General features: G+C 43.4%; 1 protein-coding gene across 1 annotated transcript in view; it reads left to right on the forward strand.

The window, feature by feature from the left end:
* Positions 1 to 4,430: 4,430 nt before the first annotated feature.
* The window catches only part of TNFSF10 (TNF superfamily member 10), a 29,768-nt gene continuing 19,784 nt past the window's right edge, over positions 4,431 to 14,414 (forward strand). The window contains exon 1 of the mRNA XM_014065005.2: positions 4,431 to 4,812. Within this exon, the coding sequence (XP_013920480.2) occupies positions 4,690 to 4,812 (123 nt within the window). The 5' untranslated portion in view covers positions 4,431 to 4,689. The remainder of the gene's footprint in view (positions 4,813 to 14,414) is intronic.

Here is a 14,414-nt window from a genome sequence, read left to right on the forward strand (position 1 = left end):
TCAGACATTTCCCAGGCACTGAAGAGGCAGCTGAAAAACAGCTGGGGCCTGTTCCAGATGCACATACTGTATATGCAGAGATGTTAGGAGAGGAGAACAATGGGGAACATGGAGTCGACTTGGGAAGCAAGGCACATGTGGACGCTGAATGGCCTCTCCCTGGCTGGGGAATAAATAGAAGGAAAGGGGAGTGGTTGTTGTAGGAGACAAGTTTGGATTTCTGGCGATTTTCTCATTGCGTTTTCTGACACATAGACTGCTTGCCAGAACTTAATTTGTAGCCTTTCCGCTGGGAGTTCACGGTCTGGCAATTATTGCAAGGAACTGATAAGGTCTGTTACTGCAATTAATTCTTTGAAGGACTATTACCTGGACTTTTGGTGTGTTAATGCCATTAATTCACAGGAGATAAATAAAGGGGGTTTTTTCATGACAAGGAGTCTGTTTCTTGTTTCTGCTAAGGCTGGGTCAGAACGATGTACAAGTAATCCTCAACTTATAACCATTTGCATAGTGACTGCTCAGGTACTGAAAAAAGGACTGAAAAAAGTGACTTATGGCCGTTTTCCCACACCTGACTGTTGCCGTATCCCCATGACATGATCAAAATTCAAATAGTTGGCAGCTGGATCATATTTATCACAATTGTAGTGCCCTGGGGTCATGTGATCAACATTTTGCAATCTTCTGAAAGTTAATGGGAAGCCAGAGTTATTTCATAACCATGTTACTAATTGAACAACTGTAGTGATTCACATAACAACTGTGGCAAGAAGGTCATAAAAAGGGGCAAAACCCCTTAAACTAGCTCGCTTAGCAGCAGAAATTTTGCACTCAATTGTGGTTGTAGGCCTGAATCTTTGCTAGAAAAAACAACTTAAGTGACGAATCAGGTAGTGAATCAGAACTTTGGATGGTGTTCCCTACACCCATACACCATGGAATAATATATATTTTAGTAGATAACATTTTCTTCAATTAAGCCTTGAGATCTTCTTGACAAAAATATCAGAACACTGCCTGTTCTGACAGAGGCTTCCCAAGAGCATGAAGCAATTCCTTGTCCCGACAAAAAACCCTTTTATTAATTTACTGTGAATTCTGCTCATTCACATCCAACAAGGTCTTTCAAGGGAGGATTTACCGTCACGGATCGTATCTGGCTTGGAAAGCTGCCAGGCCAATATCTGCAAAACTTGGCAAGGAGTCTCGGAGAGTCACAAACCCATTAAGCGAACGAACTGTCTCCTGCAAACTCCACTCCCCTTTCGCTCCTCTTTTATTTTCTCTGGGAGGGGCCAGTCATCATCCACCTGTGGCCTTATTTCCAAGTCAACCCGTTCTTTAGCTGTTCCCTTCATCTGGCAACTGTGCATGTACACACTGGGAATAAGCTCCAGCTGTTTGCTTGCCTCACTGATGTCTGACTCTGAAGGCAGTTGATAACTGCTATACGGCTCTGGCCCTGTCTCTGCCTCCGACACACAGCCCTCATCAGAACCTTCCCCAGACTCCAGGATTGGCCCATGTTCCTCCCCAACCTCCTCACTGTCCGAATCTGCTGCCAGCTTTGCTGGCCATGCTGACAGGCCACAACACTGCCTTCTTCCAGATTTATAGCTGATTTATCAGACAGGCTTGGATTTCCTAGTGGGTGTCAAACTTGGGTTTCACTGAGGGCTGCATCAAGGTTGTGTTTGACCTTGGGGGGAGAGGTGGGTGTGGCCAAGGTGGATGTGGCCAGCTTGATGTCACTCATATCAGGGGCGCCTGTGGTGGCCCAAGCGCTCTGCTAGCGAAAACGGAGCTCGGGGCCCTCCCAAGCTCCGTTTTTGCTGGCAGAGGCGTGTGGGCCAGTTCGTTGCTATTTCCAGAGCAGCCCTACAGCCCAGATCTAAGCACTGCATGGGCCGGATATGGCCCTTGAGTTTGACACTCCTTTCCTAGTGTATTTCATCCAACCATACTTAGTTTTTCAAGCTCAGATAAATACTGCAACTTTCCTGGCCATTATGATTATTAATATAATACATTTTTGCCTTTTAAATGCACAAACCCAATAGTTCAATTTTCTCCTCCAAATGAAGGATTAACACAATACATTAGCAGAGTTGGAAGGGACCTTGGAGGTCTTCTAGTCCAACCCCCTGCCTAGGCAGGAAACCCTGTACCATTTCAGACAAATGGCTATCCAACATCTTCTTAAAGACTTCCAGGGTTGGGACATTCACAACTTCTGGAGGCAAGTTGTTCCACTGATTAAGTGTTCTAACTGTCAGGGAATTTCTCCTCAGTTCTAAGTTGCTTCTCTCTTTGATTAGTTACACAGTGTAACTGCATTCACACAACACATTTAAACAGGTTACTAAATGAACATGTTTTCTAGATGTAGACGCTGCTACAAATGAAAGTATGAAATAATTCAACGGGATCGCTTCTCACAGTACCCTTTATCTGATTCCTACAGTTGATTTAACTTGGAATGCAGCAGCAGTGATATAAACTGCCAAATTTGCTTAGCGCTGATCTCCATTTTTTTTGGCGGTCCTGCCCTGTGTTTACCTGTGATGGTTCAAGGTCTCTTGCAAATTCTAGGAAACGGGTTCCTTTGGGGTTTAACATGTTGTGCGAAGTCCAAAAGGTGCTTTTTCAAGAGGCAACTGGGCTTTCTGGTTTTTCTTGGATTCGTTTCGCTTCTCATCCAAGAAGCTTCTTCAGCTCTGAAGAAGAGAGCTGAGAAAGCTTCTTGAATGAGAAGATTAGATAAAGGTACAGGTTAACAGAGTTGGAAGGGACCTTGTAGGTCATCTACATGGCTTAGGACCTGGATATCTGAGAGACCGCCTCCTGCCACATACCTCCCAACGGCCGATAAGATCTCACAGGGTAGGCCTCCTCCGGGTGCCGTTGACCGGACAATGCCGGCTGGCGGCCCCTCGGGGGAGGGCCTTCGCTGTAGCTGCTCCGGCCCTGTGGAACGATCTACCTGTAGAGATCCGGACCCTTCCCACTCTTTCGGCCTTCCGAAAAGCCACTAAAACCTGGCTATTCCGGCAGGCCTGGGGCTGTTGAATTCACGAACAAGGTCCAGCCCCACCTAGACGGAATGTATGGTGTGTTGTTTTTAAATTTGTTTCTCTTTTTATTTTTAACTTTTATCTTGTTTCTTTAAGCCACCTGGAGTCCTACGGGATTGGGCGGCATATTAATTTATTAAATTACTAATAAATTTATTAAATTAATCTAGTCCATCCCCCCCAGCACACCCTGCCTACACCCTTTTTGACAGATGGCAGTCCAGTCTCTTCTTGAAAGCTTCCAGTGTTGAAGCTTCCATAACTTCTGAAGGCAACTTCTGTTCCATGGGTTGATTGTTCTCAGTGTCAGAAAATTCTTCCCTATTTCCAGGTTGAATCTCTCCTTGTTCAGTTTCCATCCATTAGTTTAGTTGCCTCTTGAAAAAGCACCTTTGGGACAACCATGAGCTGGATGACTGAGAATCTCTAGACATGTTCTGTGTGAAGGTGCCACGTAAGCTTGAATTCACCTAAACGCCACAATGTGAGCCATTCATCTGTTCCAAAGGTACTGCCTCCACACCCACCCACCCACCCACCCCAAAAACTGGACTTGGGTTGTTGTTGTTTTTTTTTTTAAGTTTCGCTTCTCATCCAAGAAGCTTTTTCAGTTCCCTTTTGGAAAAAGTATCTTTGGTACAAACCTGACCCTGGATGATTTGAGAATTTTCTTCTTTCCTCCCTTCCTTTCTTTTTTTCTCTCTCCCGCTCCTCATGCCCTCCCTGCTTGCTTTTCCTTCCTTCCCTCCTCTCTGCTTGCCCACCATTCTTTTTTTTCTTTCTTTTTCGTTTCTTTTTCTTTCTTTCCTTTCTTTTTTCTATCTCTCTCCCTCCCTCCCTACTTGCTCTTTCTTCCTTTCCTCCTCTCTGCTTGCCCGCCTTTGTTTTTTGTCTTTCTTTCTTTTTTCCCTTCCTTTCCTCCCTCCCTCTCTCCCTTTCTTCCTTCCTGCTTGCTCTTCCTTCTTTCCCTCCAACCTGCTTGCCCACCATAATTTTTTTCTCTTTCTTTCTTCCCTTCTTTTTCTTTCTTTCCTCTTTTTTTCTCTCTCTCCCTCCCTCCGTTTGCTCTTCCTTCTTTCCCTCCACTCTGCTTGCCCAGCATTCTTTTTTCTCTTTCTTTCTTCTCTTCTTTTTCTTTCTTTCTTTTTTCTCTCTCTCCCTTCTTCCCTCCCTCCCTGCTTGCTCTTCCTTCCCTCCCTCCTCCCTGCTTGCCCGCCTTTGTTTTTTGTCTTTCTTTCTTTTTTCCTTCCTTTCCTTCCTTTCCTTTCTCTCTCTCTCTCCCCATTCCTCCCCTCCTCCCTACTTGCCGGCCCTTTTTTCTTTCTCTTTCTTTCTTTCCTTTTTTCCCTTCCTTCTCTTTCTCTTTCTCTGCATCCCGGGATCTTTTTCCAACTTCCCAGAAACTTCTCAAAACTGCCAAGGCGACTCTTGAACAAGAGGAAAAGGAGGAGGAGCAAAGCGGGCTTTGAAAGAGGCCGGACGTGGCTCCACCTTAACCACCCCAATCCGAGTCCGGCAGGCCTCTCTCCAGACAAGGACAGAATCTCCCACCGCTCGTCCGCTTGTGCGAAACCCTCCATTTTTTGTGTGTGTGCATCCGCCAGCGACCACCATGGTGGCATCAGGCGGGCCCAGCACGGGCCAGACCTGCGGGCTCATCCTGATTTTCGCCGTGCTCTTGCAATCCATCTGCGTGGCGATCACTTTCCTTTATTTCACCAACGAGCTGCAACAGGTCGGTGCGACGTTCGTGGGTTTCGTCTGGCGGGGCGAGGTGGGAGAGAGAAGGGGAGGTTTTACTTCTTGCAAAAAAAAGGGGGGGGATTCTTCAATCCCCGTCCCCCCCTTCCCATTTTACGTTTGCAACTCCATCGGATTTGCAACACGTCCTTTGCAACTCCCATCGGATTTGCTGTAAAACGCACGGCCCCGATCTCTTCACCCACCCACCCACCCATCTGTCCCTTTGCAATTTAGGCCCCTTGGCCAACCTGGCCCGGATCGGCTACTCAAACAAAGCCCGCGTTGCTAAGGATCACTCGCTGAAATGCATCGCGAATACTTTTTTTAAAAAAAATTTCTTGGCTACTTTTTCTTATCCCGAGTTTTCCAACTTTCTGGCTCTTCTCTCCAATGAGGCCTATTTGCCCCACCGATTAGCCGTACCCCCCCCCAATCCCCCCCGATGCTTTTGTTTTAGCCAAATACAAAAATTGCTTCGGGGCCCACCGAATCCGCCAATCGCCCCTTTCATTCCTTATCCAAAATGATCAAGCTTGCTTACCCTACAGTAAGCCCCATAAAAACCCAGGGGGATTAAATTGGCAAGAAACGTTCATGGCTGCGGTGCAAGCAGGCGGAAATCCTTTGTAGGTTGCTTTTTTTTTGCAGAGGAAGGGGGAGACAAGTTAATGGCGGGAGATGGTCTTGGTTTTAGCGGGACTGAGCTAACCAAGAAAGGTTTGCTGTCTGGGGTTTACTGTACTTACTTGCAAAGAGACGTGCAGCGCCTGCAAGTCCTATACTCCAAATAAATATACCGCGCCTGCTGTCTCCTAGCCTGTGTTTAAATTAATCGTGCATTAAAGAACGGCTTAAAAATGTAATTCAGAACTATTTAAAACAAGAACAGGGAGCTATTTCTTCCCCCCCCAACCCGTGAGAGGGTGAAAAACTTCACCAAAGGTTGCAAAACGATCGGCCTTTGTTTACCTCCGTTTTAAAAGCGGGCTCCCTTTGTCTGAGAGCCTTCCGGGGTTTTCTGCCATACATTATTAGCCTCTGTTGTGAGATTTGAACCCTTTACCAGAACCATTTGAGTTTGTGTTGGGCTGGGTTGCGTTCCCTACACTTGGCTACCCCAACTCCCAGAATTCCCCAGCAAGCGTGTTGGGAAAGTTTTGAGAAACAAGTTTGAAAAATGCTGGTATGGTGCCTAGTCAGCAATCTCTGTGGCTTTGGTTTGTTTTCTTAGTGGGTTTTCTTTTCAAAAACAAGAAACAAAAGCTGGGAGAATGATATCTACCCATTGGGCATTCCAACGAGATAAGATTTCTATTTCTGCAGTAGGCAGAATACAGTTAATTTCTTCGTACCAACCGGTCCTAACTGAATTTCCCTGAAGCAGTTCCAGTCTCGTCTTGCAACATTCACTCAACCTGTGCTTTCAAAAATGTGTTGTATTGCACATGTCTTATTGCTGGACTAAATTATCTTGCATAATTCTGGGTTTCTATGGGGGAATGTTGAGTGTTTCACTTCTCCACTTTGAAAAAAAAAATCACTAACCTAAGCAGAAAGTGAGCTTTTATATACATACATACATACATACATACATACATACATACACACACACACACACATATACATACATACATACATATATATATATATTACTGCATGGAAAAGTTTAAAAGGAAAAAAAAATGGTTTAAAAATTTGCTATTTAACTCTTGTGGGACTATTTCCAGAAGAACAATACAGATGAATAACAGCCTTGCATGCAAGCCAATTCTGTTGTTTAGGCAAGGGGAAGAGGGCTAAGGTTGCATTTGACTTTTTCCTTTCACACATTCCCACAATTCAAACACATTTCCTGCAACCAGCTGAGCAGGAAGAGCAAGGGAGTTGCCCATCCTGCCTACTTCCATGCTTTTCTCAGTGGTTTTGTAAACCATAGGCTGGATTCACACATTGCTTTTGTTTTTCTGGATCCTGGCTTGTGGAAGAAGGCAGGAGAACGTGGTACTCTGGATGCTCAAGTATAAAGGGCGTTTTGCCCACACCCAGTGGGTAGAATCACCTATCAGTGCTGAGATAAAAAAAAAATAGAGGGATCTCTTATTTCAGCCCACTGAGGAGCAAATGGGGAGGGGGGATGCAGCTTGAAGCCTCAGCCCCCCTTTTTTTCTTCTTGGCATTCAGGGGCCATTGCAGTCACAAATGCTGAAGAATTGGGAGCAGGAAATGGCACTTTTATCCTGCTAAAAACCAGTTTTACATAATGCCTTTTAAAAAGAAGAAAGCTGACTCTTTCAAACCCAGGTAAAACTAGCACATTAATCACCCAATGTTGCCAAATTATCCCATCTGTCTCGACCACAAACTTCTAGTAGATCACAACTACCTATCTACCTACTTACCTGAGTCACTGAGCAAATTAAATAAAACTGCAATATATATTTGGCTCCAAGACACTGGGAAGAAATTCAAGGTATTGTGTGATGCTTGTTACCTTGGTGGCCAACACAAGAATGATGCATTTCTTGTTTGGAGAGAAGTAGTACCCTTATGAACAAAAGGTACATACATCTTATTCCTCCAGGGATCAAAACAGGTATTCCTTGTTTTTGCCTTACGTACACTTTTCAACACTGGACAACCTGCCTAACCTTTGGTCAGCAAACATGTCTTTCTTTAGCCTTTGCTTTCTAAACACTGCAGGATTATTACTCTGCTGAAGCCAAATGCTCTGAAGTGGACTGCTCCCTGTCCAAATTCCTGTTATGATTTGAAAGATTGTTTTGAGACTTTGCCAGTGGCAGAGAGGTTGGGTGCAAACGCAGCACTTTTATTCCTGCTTAACTGAACCAGAGGTTACTGAAATAACCCAAGATCCAGGATTTTCACTAGTTCAGAGGCTAACCAATGTAGCCTGCGCTTGCCCAACGCTGGAGGCTAAAATGTGGTAAATTACGTTTTTGCTTGCAGTTTAACTTCAGTCGAATCTGAAAGACCGGCTGCAACATGCAGTGTCTTGCAGCACAAATACTGTCGATGCAGCCTTTGTGCTTGGTAATAGAAATTGATCTGGTGAATTCCAGGATGTGTTTGACAACTTAGATGTGTGGTTAACAATATAGGCTCAAGTTACTTGTTGTTCGTTTGCATGAATTGATGTAGAGAGTAATGAAAACCTTGTTATGCGGGAGAGCTGTAAAACTAGAGGAACAAGAAGATTGACTTTCAGAAGGGGAAAAAAAAAAGGATTATTACTTACTTCAATCAAGTTTGTGGTCTCTTTCCATAGTTCTCTCTATGAAATGAAATACAGGTAACACCTCCCTTTATTTGATTGATGTGGAATTAAAGAAAAACAAGACCCAAAGCAAATAACCCAGGCTCCCTTTGGTGTTTATTATTCAGTATATACTGTTAGGGTTTGCCTTCTCTCATAGTAACACACACAGACACACGCAGAAAACAAGCACTGATATTTATACCTTTTAAAAAAGGAGGAGAACATGACACAGGCATGCATTTGCATAATGGATGAGCCTTGATTATTTGCTTTGGTTCCTGCATTTTTTATCCCATATCAGCCAAATAAAGGGTTGTGCTCTCATTTAAGAGGCTGTATGAAAGTCCACTTCTGCTTATCTTCATACATTTTCCAGCGAAAACAAGTTTGTTGAATGAAAGCCATTATTGTCTGAACCTAATTGATCCATCTGTCACTGCACTGGAGGCAGCTGGGAATTATTGTAGCTTTGGTTGTAATTTTTCTTTAAAAGATACATTTTTCAGGATGTAATGTTTTGGAAAGAGAACAATTTTAAAGTGCATCCAGTAGTGAAATGGGACTTTCCTTCATAGTACTCTTGTTTCAAACAATCAGAAGATTCAATCGAACAGAACAGGAAGGGACCTTGGAGGTCTTCTAGACCAACCCTAGGTCAACCTCCCTGTTTCTTTTAGCACTTCTATACCACTTCATAGTGCTTTTACAGCCATCTCTAAGCGGTTTACAGAGTCAGCATATTGCACCCAACAATCTGGGTTCTCATTTTACCCACCTCCGAAGGATGGTAGGCTGAGTCAACCTTGAGCCTGATGGGATTTGAACTGCTGAACTGCAGCTAGCAGTCAGCAGACGTAGCCTGCAGTAATGCACTCTAACCACTGCGCCAGCACAGCTCTTGCAGCCTGGGAGGTTGGGATGGGAAGTTAAAACTTCCTGTGGTTGTTCTGTTTTTAACAATTTTCACTACCCACTTAGAAGGGATTAGAAAATAGGGTATTTTAAATTAAATATGAAATCAATAAGAAAAAAAATAGGAATAATCTTTACATTATTAAAATAATTGAGCAAGAACCAGGGAATCTATTGCGCTGTTTCTAAAAAATTCTTCAGACATGCCAGTTCTATTATTTGTGTTCCTCCAGATGTTAGACTGGGATTTTCATAACCTCTCCCCGTGGCCACAGTGGGAGGAGGAATTTAACTGAATCGTTGCCGTTCCGAGTGGTGGAAGTTAAAGTTAAGTTTGTCCTGAAGCCTACATATCCCTTCATCACACAGTTGACTCTCCTGATCTCCCTGTTTTCCTTTCTTGACAACTATTTCTCTAAATAACAATTGCTGAATTGTCTAGGCAGAAGCGAAAACTCAGCTAGATCACATTTGCAATGATTTAATTATGCTGTGTGACTAACTTCTACTACTTCCCAAAATGCAGTTTCTGGGGAACTTTGTGAGTGCCGTAGTACCCAATATTTCTTAAGAGAGAAGAAGAAAAATGTTCAAGGAGGAAGTATTAAATAATAGTATATATGTAACTACTATATAGGAGTTATATATAACTAGGAGCTATGGTGGCACAATGGTTAGAATGCAGTACTGCAGGCTACTTCTGTGGGTAGTTTAGCAGTTTGAGTCTCGCCGCTCAAGATTGACTAAGCCTTCCATCCTTCTTAAGTCGATAAAATGAGGACCCAGATTGTTGGGGGCAATATGCTGACTCTGTAAACCGTTCAGAGAGGGCTGTAAAGCACTGTGAAGCAGAATATAAGACTAAGCACTATTGCTGTTATTATTGCCCATCATACAATCAGCCAGATGTTCAGACTGGGTTTGGCATTTTTGTCTACCTACTCCTGGGAACTGGGATAAGCAGATCTGGATGTTTGATGGTGTTACGGATATTGTTGCAGGATGAAAGCTGTTCCAAGTAAAGGTGCCTTCTGCAGTTGACCGATGGCGAATTTGTCAATGCCAATGGTGTTCAAGTGGTGCTCCAGTTGCTTTGGGATTGCACCAAGGTGCCATTGCTATTAGTACTATCCTTGCTTGCCTTTGCCACAGTCGTTCTATTTCTATATGTATGTCTTTGTTTTTTGGTGTCTTCTCCAGTTCTTTCTCTTTTATTCTGCTGTCTCCGGCACTGACACTTCCACTATCCAGACTTTTTTTGTCTTTCTTAACGACAATTGTTAGGTCTGAGGTGTTATGTGGCCGGTGCCTGTCTTGTTGTTGTTGTTATTGTTAAATTCATTTGCTGCCTATTTTGCCATGGAACTACTCCAGACAAATATGCGTTGCCAGACATGACCGTTTCCTGAGTATTGTGAAAATTCCTGCATATTCTACTTTTTGAGAGGTGGAGCTTGACCGCTGAAAGGTTCCTCATTGGATGCTCACCTTTGAGCACTGGCCTATGACGATTCATTTTCAGATTTTGAATCTGACATTCTGCAAATGGGATGAGAGAACGTCACCTGCAATTCTAGACACAATTTTGTTTCAGGAACTCCTTCTAGTTTATTCTTAAGTCAGACACATGGAATTACTCTCTGTCACTTCTACCTGAATGCCATTTTTGATTTGAATCTTAAACTAAACCAGGGCACACATATATGTGTATGGATTAAAATAATTTTTGATCTGTGAGTTGTAGGAGAAAAGAAAACTGAGTTACTAGAAGGAGGGGTTAAATGTGTTATCAGTGTGGAGTCCTTGCATTGCCACAAGAAACGCAAATCTACCTCCCCACCTCCCCCAATTCCATTATCTAGAGCAGTGTTTCTCAACCTTGGCAACTTGAAGATGTCTGGACTTCAACTCCCAGAATTCCCCAGCCAGCGAATGCTGGCTGGGGAATTCTGGGAGTTGAAGTCCAGACATCTTCAAGTTGCCAAGGTTGAGAAACACTGATCTAGAGTCAATTTAACTTTGACTATTAGTTGACTGGATTGTAGTCCTCAACTTCAGATGCAAAGGATTGAGCCCAAAATTTCTGTAGTTGAGTGAAACCTTTGTTAAGTGAGTTTTTGCCCCATTTTACGACCTATCTTGCCACAGTTGTTAAGTGAATCACTGCAGTTAAGTTAGTAACTTGTTTGCTAGGTAAATCTGGCTTCCTTATTGACTTGGCTTCCCCATTGACTTTGCAAAAGGTGATCGCATGGCCTTGGGACACAGCAATGGTCATAAATATGAACCAAAGTTGCCAAAGCATATGAATTTTTATCGCATGATCATGGGGATGCTACAAAGATGGTAACTGAAAAATGATCATTTTTTTCATTCAGTTGTAACTTTGAACGGTCACTAAATGAACTGTTGTAAATTGAGGAGGACTACCTGTGTATAGATAGCAACAATAAATTTGGACTTGGAATAACTTCATTGTTACTTTAAATGTACACTAATTGGCATACATTAAAATGGAATTCTTCAACTCTTCTATGGTTTGCATTCAGCCAATGCTTCTGGTTATTTGCTCCCTACATGGCTATAGTTTATGGCTAGACAATACCTTACTTAAGCTCTCCTATGCTAGCTTGTTTTCGAAACAAGAAGCCTTGGTTATAAGTAAATAAAAAAAGACATTTCACCTTTATGGAGGATATATCTTTGGTAAGAGTAGTATTTGATCCTAGTTCCTAATGCTGCTTCTTGTGAACCCCTTCCTGTGACTCTCTTGCCCTGTGCTTTCTCCACCCCCCCTTTCCATCTACTTGTTAATTGCTAGAATTGTTGTCTATCTTCATTTATAGTGAAAACATTTCGATAATGCGACTTTATATAGATCTCCCCCAGATGTTTTTTTTCTATGTCTATGGCCAGTTCAGACAGTGAGACCACAGAAGATAAACAGAAAGGATGAGCTATCATAGGATCCTGCCTCCCACATAGAGCCTTTCGGCTAATGACAAGTTTTGTCTTTTGCAAAATGAAAATAGCCCTGGAAATACCCAGCAAAAAACAGCAGCCTAACTTTCAGTCTAGAAATGATACTTCAGTCCAGTTAATCTTTATGGGGGGAAAAAACCCACTGTAGGTGTCTTCCCTTACCTCTTATGACAGTGATGCCTAACCTTTTCGACACTCAGTGTCGAAACATCCCCATAATGCAATTCACACACAACACACACACCCATGCCCTTCGCATATGCATGTGTGACACACACACACCCACGTGCACCTCACCCCAGGTATGCAGATGACACCACCCCCATTTGCAACCCGGGCATGCCCCCCCTCCTGCATGCATGGCAGAGACACCAAAACCAGCTGGCTGCTGAGAGGCACGCGCGCATGCACAGTGGAGCTGGGGCAGCGGCTCGCATGCCCACAGATAGGGCTCTAGGTACCACAGCTTCACCATCACGGTCTTATGAGAATACTTTCCCTTTGAATTTCCAAGCTTACTGAGCCAATGGGGGAGATAGGTTCCCACAATTTCCACAAATTCATCTCTCAGTCACTTGAAACCGTGTCTTCCTGTGGTTGCCTGCTTCTCTGGACTAGCTGGAGAAGAAACTGCAGAATTCATGGGTGTCAGGAAAAAGTTCCTTAAACGCATTCTTTGCACCCCTAATTTCCACTGTTATTATTATTTTTTAAATTACAAACTGCCCCCATTCGTCTTGTGTTTGTATCTTGTTATTCCATCTGTTTCTAACGTTTGGGTTTTAGATTTCATTGCAAACGGCTGAACGTTTTGAGTAGCCAGCAGTATGTATGCCGAGTTAAATAGATAAGTGAATGGGGAAGAATCTACACCAGATGTGAAGAATTGCATTTCCTGGGCTGTCCGAGGGTGATGGTTCCTGCAGGCTGGCCTATCAATTTATTCTTCTGTTTGTTTACATTTGGGCCTTTTTCTGCTAGATAGGCTTTTTCCTATCTTCAGGGCTGATGGTTTCCAATAGAGGTAAAAAGAGTTTCTCACAAGGTTTTTTTTTCCTGCCTGATGTTAGAAAAAAAAACCAGGATGATGAAACAAATAGACATGCACACAATTGTCATCTTCAGTTTCTGATTCCAATGACAACTTCCTCCTTTTGCATAAGAGCTGTTCTGCCAACAGAAACGTAGGTAGTGTATATAACCTTGTATAATTTATTTCTCTTACACAGTTGTCTGAAGCAGCTGCCCATTCTTCACGGGATAAATAGGTCTGTGTATTTTCAAGGTGGCCCTATTACCGTGGGATCAAAACAAAGGCCTGAAAAACGGCAGCACTGCAACAGGGAAGTGATCAGGCCAAAAGAATATTAGGAAACCACCATATGTAAATTAGAAACATCTGCTAGATGTTTATGATTTACACTTTGCTAGATGAGGCTTGGATCCACTTCAGCTTTCTGCATCATATAGGGACAATGGGGATATATCTAAGAAGCTTAGAGATAGGAAGGCAGCAGTTCTCTTTCCTGGTTGGTTGGTTGGTTGGTTGGTTATTTATTTAATTTATACTTTGCTTTTCATTCAGGAGGACTGAATGGTACACATAATACTTTCTCCTCCTCTTTTTCCCTTCACACATCAACAATGTAGGTGGATTGGATTGAGTGGGACTGGTCCAAAATTACCCATAGTAAGATTTCATAGTTGAAGATGGAGCAGAACCTGAGTTTTGTTGTGGCCCGCCAGCAACCAGCAGAACTGGCAGCAGATTCAGACAGTGAGGAGGTTGGGGTGGAACATGGGCCAGTCCTGGAGTCTGGGGAAGGCTCTGATGAGGGCTCTATGTCGGAGGCAGAGCGGGGGCCTGAGCCATATGCCAGCTATCAGCTGCCTTCAGAGTCAGACATCAGTGAGGCAGAGGAACAGCTGGAGCCTGTTCCCAGGGTGCACATGCACAGAGCGGGAACAACTAAAAAACAGGGGTCGACTTGGGAGTAAGGTCAGATGATGAATGGCCCCTCTCAGAGGAAATAAAAGAGGAGCGAAAGAGAAGTGGAGTTTGCAGGAGACAATTAGTTTGTTCGTGACTCTCGGAGACTCCTTGCCAAATTCTGCAGATTCTGTCAGCTCTCCCAGCCAGATAAGGTCTGTGACTGTAAATCCTCCTTTGAAAGACTTTGCTGACTGTGAATGAGCAGAATTCACAGCAAATTATTAAAAGCGGGTTTTGCCGGGACAAGGAGTTTGTTTCATGCTCTTGGGAAGACTCAGTCTGAACAGGTTTACTCACGCCTACTCCAGCTCCTTAATGACTAGTTATTTGAGAGAAGTATGGTGACAGAGAGAGAGAACTTTTAATCTTCCTCTTTTACTTCATGCTTAATTTATACATTGCCATGGAGCCTCCCAGGTCTACTGGAGTC

This window comes from Thamnophis sirtalis, unplaced genomic scaffold, assembly GCF_051295495.1.
Source record: "Thamnophis sirtalis isolate CommonGarterSnake01/CBP01778 unplaced genomic scaffold, rThaSir2_p1.2 scaffold_11, whole genome shotgun sequence".
NCBI classification, from domain to species: Eukaryota; Metazoa; Chordata; class Lepidosauria; order Squamata; family Natricidae; genus Thamnophis; species Thamnophis sirtalis.